The sequence below is a fragment of the Anabrus simplex genome, chromosome X (genome assembly GCF_040414725.1).
Source record: "Anabrus simplex isolate iqAnaSimp1 chromosome X, ASM4041472v1, whole genome shotgun sequence".
Taxonomy (NCBI): domain Eukaryota; kingdom Metazoa; phylum Arthropoda; class Insecta; order Orthoptera; family Tettigoniidae; genus Anabrus; species Anabrus simplex.
Window position 1 is genome coordinate 125,428,662 of NC_090279.1, and position 23,186 is coordinate 125,451,847.

Here is a 23,186-nt window from a genome sequence, read left to right on the forward strand (position 1 = left end):
AGGTTCGGCAGTTCGGTTCACTGCCGTCTCAATCCTACATATATAGATTGAGACGGCGGTGGTTCGGTTATTGATGTTGGGGAGGAAGGGACGTTATCGTTGAAGGAGGGATTGGATATGGGTGGGGTATAGTAGCCATTACTGAATGAAAACAGCTCATTTGCGAGCTTTAATCTGAAAATGCAACAACCCGACAACATTATAGAGATCATTTTGCAGTTTCTCACAATATTGTAACTTATTTATTACTCTGTACAGAATAACATCATCTGCGAAAAGCCTTATCTCTGATTCCACTTCTTTACACATATCATTGATATATATAAGAAAACATAAAAGTCCAATAATACTGCCTTGAGGAATTCCCCTCTTAATTTTGACAGGGCCAGATAAAGCTTCACCTACTATAATTCTCTGAGTACTATTTTCTAAAAACAGAGCCACCTATTCAGTCACTCTTTTATCTAGTCCAATTGCACTCATTTTTGCCAGTAGTCTCCCATGATCTACCCTATCAAATGCCTTAGACAGGTCATTCGCGATACAGTCCAATTGACCTCCTGAATCCAGGACATCTGCTATATCTTGCTGGAATCCTACAAGTTGTGCTTCAGTGGAATAAACTTTGTAACAGTATGGCTTCTCGTCTGTGTGTGTCCGCATATGAACAGTTAGGTCGGACTGCCTTTCATTGTGAATGATTTGCCACAGACATTGCAGCAGTCAGGCTTCTCGCCTGTATGGGTCCGCATAAGATCGGTCAGACTGCTATTCCTTGTGAATGATTTGCCACAGACATTGCAACTGTAAGACTTCTCGCCTGTATGGTTCCGCATATGTTCGGTTAGTTTACCCCTCTTTATAAATGATTTGCCACAGACATTGTCGCTGTATGGATACGCATACGATCGGTCAGACTGCATATCTTTGTGAATGATTTGCTACAGACATTGCAGCTTTACGACTTCTCCCCTGTATGGGCCCGCATATGTACGGTTAGTTCGCTTCCCTTTATGAATGACTTGCCACAGACATTGCACCTGTACGGCTTCTCGCCTGTATGGGTCCGCATATGTTCGATTAGTTTGCCTCTCTGTATGAATGATTTGCCACAGACATTGCAACTGTATGGCTTCTCGCCTGTATGAGTCCGCATATGTTCGATTAGTTTGCCTCTCTGTATGAATGATTTGCCACAGACATTGCAACTGTATGGCCTCTCGCCTGTATGAGTCCGCATATGATCGGTCAGATTGCTTTTCGTTGCGAATGATTTAACACAGACACTGCACCTGTAAGGCTTCTCGCCTGTATGGGTCCGAATATGATCGGTCAGACTGCCTTTCAAAGCGAATGATTTGTCACAGATATTGCAACTGTATGGCTTCCCGCCTCTATGGGTACGCATATGGCGGGTCAGACTGTGTTTCGTTGCGACTGATTTGCCACAGACATAGCAGCTGTAAGGTTTCTCGCCTGTATGGGTCCGCATATGTTCGGTTAGTTTACCTCTCTGTATGAATGATTTGCCACAGACATTGCAGCTGTATACCTTCTCGCCTGTATGGGTAAACATATGAACGTTCAGACTGCTTTTCGTTGTGAATGATTTGCCACAGACATTGCACCTGTAAGGCTTCTCGCCTGTATGGGTCCGCACATGATCGGTCAGATTGCCTTTTTTTATGAATGATTTGCTACAGACATTGCAACTGTAAGGCTTAACACCTGTATGGATACACATATGATCGGTCAGACTGCCTTTCATTGCGAATGATTTGCCACAAATATTGCAGCTGTATGGCTTCTCGCCTGTATGGGTCCGCATATGTTGGGTTAGTTTTCCTCTCTGTATGAATGATTTGCCACAGACATTGCAACTGTTTAGCTTCTTTCCTGTTTGATTCAGCTTGTGATTAGATAAACTGCTTTTCTTGACAAATGATTTGCAACATGCAGTGCAAAAGAGAGGCTTGTTGCCTGTGTGAATGCTCATGTGACCGGCTAGTTTTTTCGAGCTGAAGGATTTTCCACAGACGTTGCAGCAGTTTCGGTTCTCGCCCGTGTGATACCACATAACGTCCGGCCTTTTCCTGAAATTTTTATGAGATACTGAGCCTTCGTATATAATTCCACCTTTATGCAATCGCGTGTCCCCAGTCAGCATTTTCCTCTTTGTAAAGCAATTATCAGAAAATCCGCACACTTGGAGCGGGTGGATCCTGAGGTGTTCTGACAAGCTGCTTCGGCTACGTAACACCTTTCCGCAGTGATCGCATTTGAAGGGTCGATTTTCCTTGTGTTTCTTCAGATGTTGCAAGAAGTCCAACTTCCTAGCCAGGACTTCACTGCACACACTACACTTAAAACTAGATGATCCACCGTCCGGAGGTTGATGATCTCTATAGCTCACCTCGGGTCTCGATCTACAGTGACAAATTAAAACCATGTGACCAATAGTTCAACAGCCAAATCCACTACAACTCTCACACAGGGGATTTGCTACTGGACATTCCAATCACTGATATCCAGTGCAGAGAGCTCGTTACTCATAAACATTACATTCCTGAGAGTAAACATCATCTGAGGTTAAATTTCAAAAGCTCTCACTTGTTACGAGAATATATTACGTCTTTTCTTAATCACGATATCACGCGCAAGAAACTTGTCACGGTTTAGAAATGTACGAGTTAATTTTGAAGAAAGCATGAGAAGTGGTCCAGACTAAAAGGGTAAATACTCGCACAAGATCTTTAATCCAGCACATATTATTCTATCGAAATCCGTAGTCTGTTCTCCTACATAAAGAACGGCATATGCTTTGGAGTTTTGATCTTGTTGAAGCAGTCTGCGCTTTGTTGCAGGGAAGTAATAATTTTTGTAAAGGACCTTCTTCTTGAGGTTGTTTGAGAGAATGTCTGTGCTGTAGATATTAATAAAGTTGAGAACGTTTGCCGACATTCAGCAAGATCTGTTGAAACACGGCTAATCTTTTGTGAATGTTATTTCACACAAATACACATTTTGTATTTGTACATTGTCATATCACTATAGCATTTTATTATGTCACTGTGTCGCTTATCCGAAATATGTATCTTTGATGTGCAATCAAACATAGCCAACCTATATATAGGACGGCAGGTTTATACAAGGACGTTCATACTTACTACCATGTACTACAACAGTCTACGTCTTAATTCCTGTATTTAACACGGTAGCCACTAATCCTGATGGAATCCTGGCAAAGCTGAAATATAACAAGTATACGACGGCTCTCTCGCTAGCATTGATACTGTCTTTTCTCCTCAAGACACTGCTGTTAAAGACATTATGAAGGCAACACAGAATATGGCATTGGTGGTAGCGTTTTATTACAATGTCCTACTATCCTAATTTTGAAGCCAAACGCAACCTATCATGCCCCCTGAATATTCTTACAAGTATTACTTTAACAATACGGATAGAAGGAGCATGAAAATCAAGGCTTGAGCCAAAATTCGACATGACAAGACGTTGAATTGCACCTTAGTGGATATTGCTGCTATGTAAAAGAAGGAATATTATTCTATTTATTTCAAAAGATCACCGGCAACGTGATTATTTTTAGTGGATTCATAACATAGTTGGATAGCATCCCATTCTGAGCCTGTCTCCCCACCACAGAGTAGTTCTACATATTCTACGGAAGAAGGGCGGGAATTGCAAATTTCTTGGTTAAAGGTGAGATCCGCTTACAACAGCGACATGGGAAAATCGATCACGCAGGCTAAAATATATCGTAACATGGATTGGTACTTTCCAATTCATGCTGTATGAACTGAATTCACATGGCCCAGTCGAATGCATGACTGGCTCACAAGCAAAGTAATGGGAGGCTCGAACATGTATTGTTACTGCACTCTTTGGAGAAAATAAGTGGACAAAGGAAAGGGGGACATTCATTCCAGATATGACAGACTAAATCTCTTGATCATCAAACAAGATATTGATGTTGACACCACTAGACAACAGGGGGCAGAAAATACGACACTGGATGGTATGTCATGCGTTCTGTGGCATATCACACCAAGCAAAGGTGCAAAAGTCTGTAACCCTTCTTCTTTACGTGAATACTTGATTCCTGTGACAAGTAATTTATCAGGTTCACAATTAGTTTTCAGTAAAATAATGTTTCATTTTGCATTGATAAATATTCTACACCAACCAGCTATACTGCTGTAACACGTGGCGCTTCCCAGGTGACGGATACGGGTTCCCCGCTGGCATGCCGATGCACTTGAGCAAAATATAAAAGCTCTCGCGTACCAAACATGTACAAAGTCTTTAATGGCAACTTTGGCGGAGATGGAGACGTTCACTAGGGATCAGATTGCGGAAGAGGTACATTAAATTTCTGGAAGTATGCAGAAAAGAGAGTAGCGTTTCTTCTCTAGAGGAGTGGCTGCAAAAGGCATCTGTTCTCCATCTCCGCAACTGCGTTACTACCTTCCGTCATGAGCACCTAAATGCTTCAAGACAAGCCGGCCGTAAAATAATGCCGTTACATCATTACAGAAATATGTCTCATGGTATCGGAGCCAAGGTTAGTGCAGCCAATGGAAGGGACGCGCATTGGCAGTGCCCAGTCAGCATGAAAACTATGCTAGGGTTACCGTCGCACGGGCTGTGACGGCTAACCATGCTAGTACTCCCATTTTGTACCCTATCATTGAATTATGCCTGGGTGAAGTAGCGAATACGCCACTGCACTTGAGAGAAGGCTTGTAGGCATCTGAGAGGTGCGGGAAAAAAGATGGAATGGAGAAAAGGCATGTGAAAAGAGGTGTGGTTACTAACTGGTGTACAACAGAAACCGAAGAACAGCTCATGGTGTTGACATTGTCATATCAGCTAAATTTGACGGTTCAGTTTCCGAGGTGCAAAAGTTTGACAATCGCTTGATGTAACTCGTCCGCATTGGGGAGAGAAGGAAATTCCAATTATTCAGCGCAACGCTCCACAAACTGACGTGCGCATGGAAACCAAAGATGCGTTCTGGGCACTGCCTGACAAGAATACCGCTGACTATCTTATCGCTGCCGCTGATCTGAATGGACGTGTCAGACCGAGGAAAGAAGAACTAACAGTCCATGGCGTTCATGGATATGGAGAAAAGAACGACGATGCCCAACAAATTCGCGATTATGCAGAAACTGATCACCGCAAACACACGGTTCAAAAAGAGTGATATTCATCTACTCTGTACTACAGTGGCTCCCATCCGATTCGCATTGACTACATCCTTGTGAGACGGTGAAATCTCAAAGATGTTCTAGAGATAACAGTTGTCCCTTATTAAATCCTTGCGATGCAACAACGACCAGTCATCTAAGCTGTGGATAAAGTCACCAAGAGCCCAATACTTCACAGGAAATAGACAAATTGGGATCAAATGGTAGCCCCTGAAGGAGACTAACGTCGTTGCAAAAGTTACAGAGTCACAAATCACCATAGTTGAAGTGAGCCGGACTAAACTGAAAGACGCCTTTCGCTCTATTCCTGGAACAATTAAGTCAGGGCGACGACAACGAAGGATTAAACATGATATATGGCCAAGGAATGAAGATGTTAAATATGCAGTACGCTTGAAGAAGCAGCTGTACTGTACCACGAGTTTCTTGCTCCGTGGAATGCCTACAAGGCAGCCACTCGTAAAATGAAGGAGGTATTTGCCGTAACAAAATCAAACCGGTAGGCAGGTCTATATGTGAAACATGACATGCGCGAATTCGAGCGGAATTTTTAACGGCTAGTCCAATCGAGCCATCGCAAAACATCAGAAGACCAACGTTTTTACGGCATCAATGAGGAAACAGACGATTTGCTACTGGACAGGCGGGAAGCGCGAGTACACTGGTGGAACTATTTTGACAACATTTCAATCACGGAATTTCCGTATCTACCAATCCTAATCACCTCCGCTGTTGAAGGTCCAACGTAGGAAAATGACGTCACTAAAGTCCAGACTATGCTGAAGGAAATGAAACCAGGGAAAGCCATCTGTCCCGATAATCTTCCAGCAGAGTTTTGTTTCTCTCAATGGGGGGATGCAGCAGTGTGGCTAAAGCAAGCTTTTCAACCATATCATCAAAGAAGGTCAAAATCAAACAGACTAGCGACGGAGTATCAATTCAGAAATAAGGGAAGCCCTGCCAATTTTTCTAATCACGGCCCGAACATACTTCTGAGCCTCGCAATGAGACACTTAGAACAAATCTTCGACAAAAGGATTAGCGATTTAGACAAACATACAACAAGCAAAGCTGGACTTGTGTAAAATTGTGGCGCAATAGGAGAAACCCATGCTGCCGGACTATTACTTGAGAAACACTGTGAAAAGAATAAGAGGCTTCATCACAAATTTCTGGACCTTAGAAGCCCTTTTATCGGGTACTTCATGACCTTATCAGTCAGCCATACAAGCACATGGCATTCGAGAGCACCTTGCTGAGAGGGTATAATTGCTCTACAAAGAACAAATGAGTTTTGTTCAAGCTGCCGCAGGAGCGTCTGATGACTTCCGCATAACTGTAGGAGTCCATCAAGGCCCCGGCTTATCACCACTGCAGCTTATTCTTGTGATGGACATAATTACCACAAACCTGCGCAGTCCAATACCATGGACACTTCTCTAAGCAAATGATATCATTTGGCTGAAGAGAATAAGCTAGACCTGCAGCGTCAAACAGAAGACTGGAACAATCGACTAGCGCAATAAGCCCCGCGCCCCAACAAGAAAAAGACAGAATACATTGCATTACATCGTCGAGATCTTGGAACCATGCATGTTGACGTTGAAGATATTGCACGAGTAGAGATATTTAAGTATATTGGCTCCACAATCTATGATTATGGCCGACTTACTGCTAAAGTCAACTTAAGGATATACAAAGCCTGACTGAAGTGGAGAATGACAACAGGCGCCCTTCCGAACTTTGGACGAAGGGCCATCTCTAAACTAAGTTCTTCCAAACTGATATCTGTCCTATCGATATCCATCCTGTCGTTTTCTACGGCAACGAATACTGACCAGCTCTAGAGGTAGAACGCCAACTAAGCATCATGGATACAAAGTTGCTTAGGTGGAAGGCTGGCATAATTAGGCTAGATCACATTTCAAATGATGTTATTAGAAAACGTTTTGGCATTGCAGCGATCCAGAAGAAAATTGGGGAAAGGCGTGTGCGCTGGTTTGGTCATGTGTTGCGTGTAGAGGACGATACATTGGGAAAGTCAGAGTATTACACAGAAAGTCGGTGAAAAGAGGCGCTAGAGACGAACCAGACAGCATAGACTGATAAAGTGCACAACGGCCTGATAGTTGGAAGACTACATGCAGACATGGCCCGAGACCGATCTAACTGGAGTCAATGAACCACAACACCGGACCCTGCCACCAGATGCGGACTGATGAATATTCTGTTACAAAAATGGAATGCAATGGATATTTTACACATCCTAACATTCAAATTAGTTTATTGTATGTTCAAATTTTCTCCCCTAATGCCTATGTCCGATATCTATAAAAACTTATTTTCACAAAATAGTGTTTTAATGTCTGGACGCTTCTGGATTTCGTGTTTAAGTGACTCCTATAAATGCATTGTGAAGAAAAACTTATAACTCAAAAAAATAAAAAATGGGTATATCTGTGTTAAATGGGAAGGACAGTTTGAATATCCGGTGAAATTCTACGAGTACCTACACCGTCAGTGTATTCTAGCCTGAATAGAATTTTGCAATTCATATTTCTGCTTACATACGTCACAGACAGCAGACGATCATATTAATCAGTTTGTTATTTTCACTCCGATCACGCCTATAAATATGAAGACCATGGAGGAGTGGCACAAAGTGGTCAGCTCAGGGCCATGTGACACTCAACGCTCTAAAGCTGGAAGGAAGCCACATAACTAAGTGGTTAGTTGAGGACCATGTGTCTCTACACAAACGGAAGTAAGCCTCATCACTATTTAGCTCAGGACGATGTGTCTCTCCACAAATGGAAGGTAATCTCATCACTAATTGGTAATCTCAGAAATACGTGTATTTCCACAAGTCAGCAATTAGGAAATTTTATGAATCTTAAAATCTTTTCTTATGTAATTCAATACCCAACTGGCATGGCAAATAGTTTAGACATTTTAAAGGAAGTCATTTAAGTTGCGGCATGATATTTGTAGACTGCTGAAATGAGAGTGAGGAAACAATAGCGCCTGAGGTGAGATATAAAACAAAGTGGGAAGTAGCAGATAAGATCCAGTCGACTGAATCCTTCAGAAGCATCTAAAATCTATGATGTAAAATGGACTAAGCTACGTAGACAATGGACTGTCCTCTGACATATATGCCAAGAAAAAAGAGGACACATAAAATGCATGTCGCTTTGCTGGTCTCTGCACAAAATATGTTTAGAAAGTAAAAAGCTAACTTAGACTCCATCAACAATAGAAATATGATTTTGTGTGTGAAAAGGATTCATAAGCAACATTTTTACTGGTGGTCATAATACAAGATTGTTCTCTAACGTAGCCTATTGTGTCCTGTTACACATCAATTACAAAGAAACAGAGAGTGTGAGCTGGTACTTGGTAGTTCTGAGGACCGACATGAATATTTCTTGCCACTAGTTGTGAAAGTACAGTAGGAACAAGTCAGTGCATCACATAAGAGCCGAGAAGACTCTAACCACTCACAAAATCAAATAAACCATTCAGAATTCATATTTTCCATCACAAATCTGGTTTGAAGTCAAACCTTAGGCTATGACTAGCCATCGCATGACCTGCTGATACAAGGGCTTGGTTAAGAGCACCAATCCGAGACTACAGAATCATTTCCCAGGGATTATCAAAGATCATTTCACACAGTAACCAACAAAGGTGTGACAGCAAAAAATTAATTAGCAATGTCACAATTACAGTTCAAAAACACTACTGCATTAAGTGTTTTAAAACAGGACATACACTTGCGGTACTTTGTAAGGTCAGTGACAATAATTACAATTTTGAAAGAATATTATATCACTACGTTATTTACCTATTATTATTATTATTATTATTATTATTATTATTATTATTAGCATAGGCCAACAAGTTAGATACATATATACAAATATATAGTATTTACAAATGTACACAGACAAGAAACATGTTTTATAGCAGAATGTCCAGTTGAGTGATCCTCTGTATGGCTTCCTCTGTTGGTTCCAAAAAGTCACTCGGGCTACCTGTGTAGGAACGTCGTGTACATTCACTTACAATATGGGGATCATCTGTCGAGATGCACCACAGTCGCACTCTGGTGATGAGATATATTTCCACTTATAAAGGGCATCCCTGCGTCGTCCATGATTTGTTCTCACCCAATTCAGAGTGGTCGAAATCTTACGTGGTAGATGATGTTCACCAGGAAGATGTTGTGTAAGGAACTGTCTGTGGCAACTTTCCAGCGACTTCTCCATTCTTCTAAAGGGTGAAAATTCCCATCAGCCAATGCGACAGCATCATGCAAAGATGGATGCCGTGACTCCAACCTCGTTACCTTGAGAACAGGAATACCATCCAAAACAGGCAGTTGAGGCTTCATTTCTATCTTCTTGAACTCTCGGATGGGAGCATTTTATCTTTCTAAAACAGGTGGCATTATACCTGACAGAATTGGGAGCCAATAAAGGGATGTGGACTGGACAGTACCAGATATTAACCGCAAGCTAACATTCAGCTGAGTACCAATTAGTCTTGTATATGGGCTATCCAGCCAAACTGGTGCACAGTACTCACCACACGAGAATACCAGTCCCAAAGCAGATCATAAAGTCTTTGCTGATGAACCCCAACTTGAGCCATACAATTTCTGAAGGATAATGTTACGTGTTTTGAGCTTTTTTGACAGATTCATAAGATGTTGTTTGTAAGATAGTGTGCGATCAAGTGTAATCTACAAATATTTGGGATAGCTGCTATGGCGAAGTTCTTGGTGACAAAAACGTATGTGAAGTTTAATGCCAGCTTGGCGATTATTCAGGTGAAAACATGACACTTCTGTTTTGTTAGAGTTAGGACACAGTTGCCATTTCTTGAAGTACGTTTCAAGTGAAATCAGGTCTCTTTGTAGCACTTCTTCTGTCACACTAAGGTATCGATTTTCAGTTGCTAGTGTTATGATATCAGCATAACAAAATGTTTGCGATGATGTTTCTGGGAGATCGGAGATATACAAATTGAACAGTAGGGGAGACAGTACCGATCCTTGAGGTAATCCATTTTTGAGCTTCCTTTCTCTACTCATACTATTTCCCATACACACTCGAAATCTTCTGTCATTGAGCATATTGCTTATAACCTGCACGATGGGCCTACGGGTTGCAATTCGGAGAAGCTTGTAAATTAATCCTTCCCTCCAGACTGCGTCAAATGCTGCTGTAAGATCAATGAATACAGCTGAGGTCTTGAGTTGTTTCTGGAAACCTGCTTCCATGTGGAATGTCAGTGAAAGCACTTCATCGCGGCAGCTGCGATTTGGCCTGAATCCAGCTTGATCAACTGTAATACGCTGAAAAATAGTTGGGCTGATTCTGTTGTGGAATGGCCTCTCAAAAAGAAGGGCAACTGGTCTATAACTGCTTGGGTCATTGGCAGGCTTACCTGGTTTCAAGATGGAAATCACTTTCGTTCGTTTGAATTCTGGTGGGAGTTGTCTGTTCTGTAGAAGGTCGGTAAAAAACCTTAACAGCCAACTTCTTGCATTCTTCCCTAACTGAATGCGAAATTCTGGATGAATGTCGTCAAAATCTGGAGCTGTACTTGGTTTAACGTCTTTGAGAGCAGCATTGATGTCTTGCACCGTAAGCGGTTGTGAATACCTTGGCGTGCGTGGTGTTCTTGATTCCAGAGTTTGGAGCTGGCGCCGTATGTATTTGGTATGTTTCTTATCTGATGGAGTTTGGGAAGTTGTGACGATGTGAGATGCTACTTCATCCGGAGTAACTCCAGGCTGTTGCTTCACCAAAGGTGTCCTTCCTCCAAGTTTTCTGCGGTGCCCCCAAGATCTTCTACTGGAATGAGTTAGGTCAATATTCTCCACTGTCTCAATCCACCGTTCTCTCCGGGTAGTATCCATGCTGGAAAGAAGTTCATCAGCTATGTCTTCATCACCAGTATGCCGATATTCGTTATAGAGTGCATCAGTCTCTACATTCCAACCAGGGATGTATTCTTTTCTATGGCATACTCTTCTTAGCCGCCATCATAACTGCATCTACGAAACGCTTGTAATTGTGCTTGGGAGCAATCCACCGAACACAAATATCCAGTTCAGTGGTGAATGTTGATGAATTTGCTTTTCTGAAGTTCCTCAGAGCATGTGGTATTGACCGTACAACAGGAATGTTGATGCCAATGTCCGCTATAATGTGGCGATGTTGACTGTGGGGAAAATGTATTACCACTTTACGACTGGTGTGTAAGGACTGTCCTCCCTCATTGCAGCTAACAAAACACAGGTCAAGGTTGGAATCCCTATTCCATGTAGCTGATTGGAAACTACCAAGATCTTTTGGGTCAAAAATCAGATGGAGATTGTTCATTTCTGTCCATTCTATGAGTTTCGTTCCACATTCACTGTTATTCGAGTACTTCCATAGTTTGTGATGGCTGTTGAAGTCGCCTATATAAAGTGCAGGGTGTTGAGCAGTAGGTAGAACGGTACCTGACCACTGTGCGTTTGGGGGTTTATAAATGTTAAAAATAGTAACATCTGCCACTCGCACAGCAACACAATGGAAGTCTTCGTCTTCGTTTTGAAAGAGCAGTGAGGCATCTTGGATATTATTACGAACATAAGTAGCTATACCATGTGCACTGTGATATGTTGCACCAAGAGCTGTGTAACCATTAATGCGGCCCCTTTTCCGAAACTCTTCTTCATTGGCTGTATGGGTTTCCTGTATAGCCACAAAATCTATCTTATTATCCAGGATAACTTTGGATAGGTAGTCACATCTATGTTAAGCTGGAAGACACGGATGAAAGGTCCAATCCTTCTTGTCTGGTAGCTCTGAGAACAGCTATTTCCATGAAATACTTTAGTCATTGCTGGGAGATATTTAAAAGATAGGTCCAGCAGCCATAGTTATTGCTTTCTTAGTACCACCCGGGGGTCACGTGTAGGGCAATTGGAGGTTAAACCTACGGACGTGAAGCAATAATGTACCCCCTATTTATCTACTTTTACGAGATAATAAAATCACTTATTTAAAGAATTCTGAATTTTTTAAGCAACCTGCACAAATTTAAAACTCCACTTGTACCAGTCTATTTTATTAGATTATACTCATTGTGTAGGCATGTTTTTAATCAACACACTAGAACCACCTGACTGACAATGAACACTAAAATGAATCAGCAAGTGTGACCACATCACTGGAATGAACATGAATTCAATACCACAATTTTTTTACACTTGCAAAAATGCATAAGTTTTATTTGCAAACTATGATATCAAAGATGTAGCATTAATGATCTCAACGTTTCATTTCTACAACACATTATCTGCTTTGGCGTCCACAAATGGAGGAATCTGACTTAACACACAAGAGAACAGAAATTACCAGAAAAAAGGAATCTAACCAAATAATTTTAAAATGACATTCTCTGAGTTACCACATTATTGAACTCAGCCATAATTATATTGATTAATGAAACTTATTATGTTAGTTTGAAGTAATTGTTGTTTAAAATGTACATAAAACTTAACAATTTTGAATTTGTAGATGTAATTTATAATCTACAAACATAGCTTTTTCTGTGTGTCACTGTTGGTATGAACGTAAAAAAACTTACACAGAATATCCGGAAGCAATAGTTTCAGAAGGCATTTCAGATGATAAGAATGTGATGAACAAATGATGCAGAGAAAGTGAAAAAAAGAACACATTTTTCGTGGTTGTTTAAAGGTATTGTAAACAAATACACTTCAAAAATATCAAGCTTTATCAAGGATTTTTTTGTAGATATACATTCAATAAATCTACATAACGGAACATTAATTATGATCTTAAATAACCCGAATATTTTAGATAATTTTAACAGGTGGAATTTGAAGATATTAGTGTTTAAATGTAATCTTGTAAAGAAAGGATTAAACTGATGAAAACGGCCAGTTTTTGGAGATAAACCAACCACTACTGAACACAGCTGTGAATAGGTACAACATATTCCATATTGTATAGAATTTGTAGTGTACGTACTTTGTTTCTTCTTTGATGTACGGCAAGAGCTGATCATCAGTAGGTTCTTCTATGAATATTTCCTCCTTAGTATATTCAGAAGGCTATAAGTAAGAAATAAGAAAAGTAGAATAAAGAAGGGAAAAATATATAGTCCTAAACAAGAAACAGCTGAGATAATAAATTTCATAGTGGCACAATAAGAGTATAATTAATTTATATCCCATTTAAAAATTATATAATTGAAAGGATCAATCAAATCAAAATCACTTTAAATGCAAGTGAGATGTCTACCTTGTTGGCAAATGGTACACAAAAATACATTATTATCAAGCACTAAATTTTAAAAGAACAGAGAAGAAAACAATTTTGTAAATACAATATTATACAATAAATGCTATTTTTTTCTATTAAGCACACAGCTCGTCCTTAATAAATGTATATAATTTAAAAAATTTTACTCATAATATCTTCTGTGTTACAAACATAATCAACATGTATACAACTTGTGCAGCTACTTCAAATAATAGTATACAATTTCTATTAGATTAAAATTTACATTGCATTTATTTATTTTATTTTTACTGTTTTGGGGACCTAACTAGCATAATGACCTGCTGCGTTTTAACCCGAGCCCTTTCGCCACTGCTTTTCAAACAACTGATAAGATAGATAAGAACATGAAAAGGAAAACACTGTTGGATAGCAGTAGACATGGTAGCACAAAACAGGAGGAACATTTGTAAATATGTAAATTTAAAATTATCTACATATTTGTGAATATTCAGCAGAGTATATGTACACATACACGTATGGGTGGAGGCACTTCTGTGTATGTGTACATGTACAATTTAAGGAAAATAAATAATAATAAATACTCTCCAAATCATAACCCAATACCATTCCTTGCTTATGTTTCTCTTTCTATTGATCCTAATACCACAATGATTAGGTATTATCTTCATTGTCTTATATTCACATTCCACTGTTCCCATTTTTCTATACATGACTTGACTTGTTACTTCTTCGTTCATTTTCATGTTCCTATATATATTCTTTCCGAAACACTTCACTGTAATATCAAATAATCCCACATTATTCCCACCACTTTTCCAACAAGAGGACAATGTTTATATCACAAGCATAGAAATCTCCATCGTCCCTCTCTGTACATCACATTAAGACCAGAATACATAAATCAGTCAATGTCCAAATCAATGAATAAATCAAACAACAGCATTTAGGGATGTTGGTTGTTTATGTAGAAAAAGATTGTGGAAATTTATGAAAAAACTCTCACGGTAAATTATTTCAATCACTAAATCATCTTCCTATAAGTGAACATTTGCCAAAATTAGTCCCCATGAATTCCAACTTATCTTCATGTTGTGACCTTTCCTATACTTCAACAACATGACTTAAATGTATTCATCAGCTAATGTCATTCCAAGCCATCTCTCCAATGACATCTCAGAATATACTGCTTAATTGACGACCTTGTCTCCTTTCTCCAAGTCTTCCCAGCTGAATCCTTGCAATATCTCTGTAACACAACTCTTTTGTTAGAAATCAACCACAAGAAATGGAGCTATTCCTGTGAGTATTTCCTATTCTCTAATCAAGTAATACTGGTGATGGTCTCATACTCTCATTGTGGTTTTGCTGCAGATTTATATGCCCTCTCCTTTACAACCCCTAAATAACCTCATAATCATATTAAGAGACCTGCAAATTTTATTTCTGATACGTTTATGTGATTACCACAATGAAAATATACCCTTAATAAGAATAACTAGGTACTTACAGAGATCCCCATGAACAACTTTCACCCCATCAACACAATAATTAAATTAGAGAGGACTCTTTCTATTTGTGAAGCACAGAATCTGACTTTTCACCCCATTTACCAATATAGCATTGCCCGATGTCCATCTTACAATATTGTCAAGGTCTTTTTGCAGTTACTCACAATCCTGAAACTTAGTCATTACATTTTTTTGGGTAGTTGTTTTACGTCGCACAGACACAGATAGGTCTTACGGCGACGAAGGGACAGGAAAGGGCTAGGAGTGGGAAGGAAGCGGCCGTCGCCTTAATCCTTAGTTATTACAAAGAGCTTCATCAGTTTTTCAGTTCATTATTCATATTGTTTATATATATATATATCAGAAAATAGAGGTCTCACAGTACTGTCCTGTGGGACCCAATCCCATAATTGTTACAGGATCAAATAAAGCTTCAACTACTCTAATACTCTGAGTTCTATTTTCTACAAATACACCATACGTGGCCAAATTTTCATGGTAAATGGTATATTTCTATCTTTATGTAATTTATCGACCTTTATAGTTTAATCCTTGAACATTGTTTGGTGGTAAAGTTACCACTTGGGATATCCCTGCCAACATTATTGTATTTTTTCATATAGTGGCTACAGTGAGAACCACAATGTAATTTCATTATTCACATGGTTTTGTGTCATATTTTGTTAGTGAACATATTCTGTTGTTTATCGTCTATATCTGCATATTGTTGTTGTATGGAAGTAAATAATGTGACCTATTGTTAATACTGTGCATTCTGTAAATTACGTGCGTTATTGATACTATTCACGAGTTCAGTTGATATGTCTTAAGAGTGGTACTAGAGAACTGTCAAATTTTGAGGTTATGGGGAGACAAAATGACTTTTCGCCAAGAAAGGCATTGTCAGAGAGCTACTTGTTGAGAAACGTTATTCACAGCAAGAGGTAGATTCTAAATTGCAAATATTACAACAATCTGTAAGTAGAATTTTAAAATGTGAAGATAAGGGGAAGGCAAAATGTCAACAACGTGTTGGAAACTGTGGGCGAAAGAAGAAACTAACCCCAAGCAGGAAGCAAAACTGTTTAATTTGTCAGTAAACAACCGCAAGGTTACTAGTTTGGATTTACGTATGAAATTATAAGAGTATGGGTCATTGGTACCAGCCAGGACTTTGAGACGAGAGCTGTTTAATGCTAGATTGAGAGCAAGACGACCTCTAAGAAAAGCGAAGATTACTCCTGCTATGGCTGAAAATATGTTCCAGTGGGCCAGGACTCTCCAGAATTGGTTATGTGAAGATTGGAAACAGGCAAGTCCATGACAATTACTGTAATTCCTTAATTATCATTCATTATTCAATTTTGACCCAATCTAAGTGATGTAACTGTACAGTACAGTAACTGTGTGAAATTTTTCTTCCAAACCGTACAGCCTATTGCATTTAATGCTAGGCTTATTTGTTTCATTTATTTCAGGTTTGTTTTAGCGGCGAATCGGTATTTCCTGTAGAATAAGAGACAAGTCCATGTGTCAGAAGGTGAAGCATTCCATCCAGATTGAGTGAAGCAGAGAGTGAAACATCCAACTTCAGTGATGGTCTGGAGTGTGTATTCTTGGTACGGCTGTGGACAATTATATATTGTAGAAGGAACTATGGGGCGTGAACTATATAGAATTAAGAACCCGTTTGGTACCTCAAATGCAAGAGTGGTTTGGCCAAAGTGAATTTATTTTTATGCAAGATGGGCCTCCTTGCCACAAAGTCTAAAAACAGTCCAGACATGAACCCCATACAACATCCTTAGGTGATAGCAAAGAAAAGTACGAAAAGCGAATATAACGACAGAAATTGGCTTCATTGAGAAGCTCGTTCAGATCTGGTGTCATGATGACGATTTAAAGAGTCAGTGTAAAATACTGTTTGAGGGTATGCCCAGTCTAATCAAGTCACACACGAAAGCTAAGTGGGTGCTTACCAAGTACTAAAGTCATCATCTTAAAAATTGGTAACATCTTATGTTTTCAATTCTCAATTTTTAATGTTTAATAATTTGGCCTCGTCTTTATAGTCACCCATTTAGCCACAATTATATCTATCCCAACCACACTAATTTTTGTCAGTAATTTCACAAGATCTACCCTATGAAAATCCTTATAGATATGTCAATCGTGATACATTAGACCACATGAATCTAATATATCTGCTATATCTTGGTGGAATCTACAAGATGAGCTTCAGTGGAAAAATATTTCTGAAACCTGAACTACCATCCATCGAAGCAGTTTGTAATTTCGTAAATCTATATATATAAAATAAGAGTTTTGTCTGTACATTGCTCAGAATTTTAAAAGAACGGTATTTCTGTATCGGTCATGTCCACAGTAACAAGAAAATGCATTTTTTACTTTTCCGCAATTTCTGTCTGTCTGTCTGTCTGTATGTATGTATGTATGTACACGCATCACGAGAAAACGGCTGAATAGAATTTAATGAAAATCGGAATGTAAAGTCGGGTGATGAACCGCTACAATCTAGGCTATAAATTATTTTAATCACGCTGAGTGAAATGGTAGTTTAGGGGAAGGTCTGAAATTTAATTCTCAAATATTTATGTTATTAGTGGTCGTGTCTTAATGAAAATCGCTAGACAAAGATGGGAAATAATTCGCTACAATATAGGCTATACACGCTGAGAAAAATGGTAGTTTAGGGGAAGGCCTAAAATTTAATTGTCAAATATTTATTTTATTAGTGGTCGTATCTTCACGAAAATTGGTATGCAAAGTCGCTATAATCTAGGCTATCAATAATGTTATTCGCACTGAGTGGAATGGTAGTTTAGGGGAAGGCCTGAAATGTAATCTATATATAAAATAAGTGTTTTGCCTGTGCATTGGTCAGAATTTGAAATGAATGATATTTCTGTATCTGTCATGTCCACAGTAACAAGGAAATGCATTTTTTAATTTTCCGTAATTTCTGTCTGTCTGTCTGTCTGTCTGTCTGTACATGCATCAATAGAAAACGGCTGAAGATAATTTAATGAAAATCGGTATGTAATGTCGGGTGATGAACCACTGCAGTCTAGGCTACAAATTATTTTATTCACGTTGAGTGAAATGGTTAGGGGAAGGCCTGAAATGTAATTCTCAAATAAGTTATTTATGTTATTAGTGGTCGTATCGATAAATACTACATAACTAACATAAGTTATGCCGTAAGTTAGTAGTAGCTATGTAAGAAGTTATTAAATTGCCGATCACCTATGTCTTATACATTGTTACCGTACCGCATATAATCAGAGATATTCATGAATTTGGATTTTTGTTACTAAGTCCATATCAGCGCCGAGTCACGAGAAAATGGGTAAACAGAATTTAGTGAAAATCGGTATGTAAAGTCTGAGAATAAGGAACTACAGTGTACGATATAAATAATTTTGCAGGACACCCTAATATCACAGAGTCGAAAGAAAACTAATGTGAAGGCCTGCAATATAAAAGCTCATAAACTTTTCAACAATAACATTACATTGACCATTGTTTGTTCTGATGTGCTTTTTGTCTTCTGTTTCCTCTCATCCCCGATAGATAGGATTACTGCAGCGTACCGAGTTTTTTTTTATTTGCTTGACGTCGCACCGACACAGGTAGGTCCTATGGCGACGATGGGATAGGAAATGAATAGTGGTGTGAAGGAAGCGGCCTTGGCTTTAAGGTACAGCCTGGTGTGACTGGTGTGAAAATGGGAAACCACGGAATACCATCTTCAGGGTTGCCGGCAGTAGGGTTCGAATCCACTATCTCCCGGATGCAAGCTCACAGCTGCGTGCCCCTAACCACACGGGCAACTCGCCTGGTCGTACCGACTGTAACAGCCTGCCTGTATATTGGCGGGAAGTAGCTGGGGATTAAGATAACTTCCTTCTTTAGCATGCCATTCCTCTGGTTCATACATTTTCTGATATATCTGGTACGTAACACACTGGTTCGTCATGGTATTCGAGCTATTCAATCCCTACTCTGAGGCACTGATTGGAATGAGTAGTGTGCATATTTAACGGAATAAAGACAGGGGAGTGTTCACGGCAGTCTGCGACCTGGTTATTCCAGCTCTGGAACTTTGGACTCTTAGATCGGCACCATAGTACTGTTCGTTGAAAGTGAGAAAGTGTGAGGTTTTTAATTTGATCGAGTATTTTATATGATAACATTGCTTTCAATCGCTACATTCCTACTGACGTTTTTGTAAAGACCTATGTTGAATTCAGTTAGAAAAACCACCAAGTCAGTCTTTCTGAGAATCCCGTAGCGAAGCACGGGTACATCAGCTAGTGTGTATTATATGATCAGAAAGAATGCATTCCAAGCGCTTGCATGCAACACCAGTCAAGTTGACTAGTGTGTAATTACTGGCTTTATGTTTAGCACATGTTCTTTATACACAGGGCGCTACTACACTAATTATTAATTCATCTTGTACAGCTGATTCACACATACACTAATCAATATCTCAAAGAACTGACTTTCGTATATGCCCAGAAATTTTACCAATCCCAGCAGCATTTCTAGTTTTAAATTTTTGTATAATATTGTCAATGTCTTTTTATAGTAGGTCCATGTGGACATTGCAAAGTAATTTCAAAAGATTGGATGAAATTGCCAACTGCGTCAGGTACAGCAAAAGGACGCCGAACAAACCATTGGTGACATATTCTATGCTCATTTGCTGGTGAACGGTGTCTTTTCTTTCTTACGTGATGCAGGACTGCAATGCCCATCGACTAATGGCGTACACACATTTCCATGTTGTGTAATTGCTACTCCATACCTTTCTCAGTACGTCGACATTCAACACCGTACACAGCAACAAGACGTACTAACATGCATTATATTCTGAACTTCAGACGTAGTGTTATACTTCAGTCACAGTGTGTGCCTGTGAATTCCCTTCATCTCATCCACGCTGCCTGTATCATAAACCGCACTTCAACATCTACCCCACTAACAGTCTGTAGGCAAGATCCTAGGTACCTGAATCAATTTGGATGGAGCCATTAGATGGTTCGGATGACTCCAGGTATTCACTCGTCCTTTAGTTCATTCTAAGTTTGTATTGTGAAAAACAGGTATTCAGTCTTCACCTTGATGCCGCAGTCCCATTCCGGGTCTATCAGCAAATGCAACATCATCTGCATATAACAGAGTCCTACAAACACCCCTTTGCAAGTCCCATGTGGTGGTGTCCATGCTGAGGACAAAGAGCAATGGGGACAGAGTGGAAGATTGGTGTACACACAAACTTTCAATGAGAAGCTCTCCGAGACGTTGACAGCGCAACATACACAACCTCTGGTGTTCGGGTATAGCATCCTGATCTAAATTATAAACATTTCTGGTACACCATGGTCATGAGTGCAGACCAGATCACACGGTGTGGAACACGGGCTGTCATCAAACAACTCTCAATAACTATTGATCTGCATTTAGGGCTGTCGCGCAGGTGGCGGATTCAGCATCTGTTTCTTCCTAGCCTTCTCTTATATGATTCCAAAGAAATTAGAAATTAATCGAACATCTCCCTTAGTAAGTTATTCCACTCCCTAAATCCAATTCATATAAACGAATATTTGCCCCAATCTGTCCTCTTGAATTCCAACTTTATCTTCATATTGTGATCTTTCCTACTCTTAAAGACACCATCCAAACTTATTCGTCTGCCGATGTCATTCCACGCCATCTCTACACTGACAGCTCGGAACATACCACTTATGATGTAGATGTTGATTCCCATAGGGAACCTAAAATATTTGTCCTGAATGAGTAAATTTATAATACCAATGTAATGGTCCGTTATTGGACATTATAAATTTTCCAGCTAACTCATTCTTGGTTGCCTGCGTTTCGCCCTCGTGTGCTAAGTTAGGCTCGTCAGTTGGGACTTAGCACACCACCCAAGACGCAAGGCTAGTGCATACCATAATAATTTATAATGTCCAATAACGGACCATTACATTGGTATTACATACCACTTAGTCGAGCAACTCGTCTCGTTTCTACCAAGTTTTCCCAGCCCAAACTTTGCAACATTTTTGTTACGCTACTCTTTTGTCGGAAATCACCCAGAACAAATCGAGCTACTTTTCTTTGGATTTTTTTCCAGTTCTTGAATCAAGTAATATTGGTGAGGGTTCCATATACTGGAACCATGTTCCAGTTGTGGTATTACCAGAGATGTATATGCCCTCTCCTTTACACCCTTACTACAACCCCTAAACGCCGTCATAACCATGTGCTGAGATCTGTATCCTTTATTTACAATACCATTTATGTGATTACCCCATTGAAGATCTTTCCTTATATTAACACCCAGATACTTACAATGATCCTCAAAAGGAACTTTCAGCCCATCAACGCAGTAATTAAAACTGAAAGGACTTTTCCTATTTGTGAAACTCACAACCTGACTTTTAACCCCGTTCATCATCATACCATTGCCTACTGTCCATCTCACAACATTATCGTAGTCATTTTGCAATTGCTCACAATCTTGTAACTTATTTATTACTCGGTACAGAATAACATCATCTGCAAAAATCCTTATTTTAGATTCCACTTCTTTACACATATCGTTGATATATATACAAACATAAAGGTCATATAATACTGCCTTGAGGAATTCCCCTCTTAATTATAACAGGGACAGATAAAGCTTCACCTACTCTAATTCTCTGAGTTCTATTTTCTAGAAACATAGCCACCCATTTAGACACTCTTTTGTCAAGTTCAGGTGCACTCAATTTTGCCAGTAGTCTCCCGCGATACAGTCCATTTGACCTCCTGAATCCAGAATATCTGCTATATCTTACTGGAAACCTAGAAGTTGAGCTTCAGTGGAATAACCTTTCCTAAACCCAAACTACCTTCTATCAAACCAGTTATTAATTTCACAAACATGTCTAATGAAAACAGAATCAATGCTTTACCAAAGTTTACATGCAATGCATGTCAAACTGACTGGCCTGTAATTTTCAGCTTTATGTCTATCACCCTTTCCTTTATACACAGGGGCTACTATAGCAACTCTCCACTCAACTGAGAGTGTTCCTTCATGCAAACAACAATCAAATAAGTACTTCAGATATGGTACTATATCCCTAACCATTGTCTTTAGTATATCCCCCGAAACCTTATCAATTCCTGCTGTTTTTCTAGTTTTCAACTTTTGTATCTTACTGTAAATGACATTGTTGTCATAGGTAAATTTTAATACTTCTTTAGTATTAGTCACCTCCTCTATCTGGACATCCTTGTAACCAACAATCTTTACATACTGTTGACTGAATACTTCTGCCTTTTGAAGATCCTCACATACACACTCCCCTTGTTCATTAATGATTCCAGGAATGTCCTCTTTGGAACCTGCTTCTGCCTTAAAGTACCTACACATAGTCTACCATTTTTCACTAAAATTTGTACGACCGCCAATTATGCTTGCCATATTGTTATCCTTAGCTGCCTTCTTTGCTAGATTCAATTTCCTAGTGAGTTCCTTCAATTTCTTCTTACTTCCACAGCCATTTCTAACTCTATTTCTTTTCAACCTTCACTGCCTTCTTAGTCTCTTTACTTCTCTATTATAATATAGTGGATCTTTACCATTCCTTAAAACCTTTAAGGTACAAACCTATTCTCACATTCTTCAACAATTACTTTAAACCCATCCCAGAGTCTGTTTTCATTTTTATGTACCGTTTTCCACCTATCATAGTTACTTTTTAAAAACTTCCTCATGCCTGTTTTATCAGCTATATGGTACTACCTAATAGTCCTAATATTAATACATTCCTTTCTCTCGCATTCATGTTTAACTAAAACAAAAACAGCTTCGTGATCACTAATACCATCTATTAGTTCGGTTTCTCTATAGAGATCATCTGGTTTTACCAGCACCACATCCAGAATATTCTTCCCTCTAGTTGGTTAAATCACTTTCTGAATCAGATGCCCCTCCCATATTAACTTATTTGCCATTTGCTGGTCACCCTTCCGGTCGTTCGCATTACCTTCCCAATAGACATTTGGTAAATTGAGATCACCCACTACAATCA

At 39.3% G+C, this 23,186-nt stretch overlaps 1 protein-coding gene and 1 long non-coding RNA gene across 2 annotated transcripts in view; both read right to left on the bottom strand.

Annotated features, from left to right (window-relative positions):
• LOC137503102 (uncharacterized) overlaps positions 1-23,186 on the bottom strand; it is a 58,183-nt gene that overhangs the window by 4,415 nt on the left and 30,582 nt on the right. The window contains exon 3 of the long non-coding RNA XR_011019050.1: positions 13,289-13,371. This is a non-coding gene — a long non-coding RNA (uncharacterized lncRNA). The remainder of the gene's footprint in view (positions 1-13,288; positions 13,372-23,186) is intronic.
• Positions 959-1,576, bottom strand: LOC137503142 (zinc finger protein 248-like). The gene has a single exon (XM_068230616.1). It carries the CDS (start codon positions 1,574-1,576, stop codon positions 959-961), a length of 618 nt encoding a protein of 205 aa, XP_068086717.1.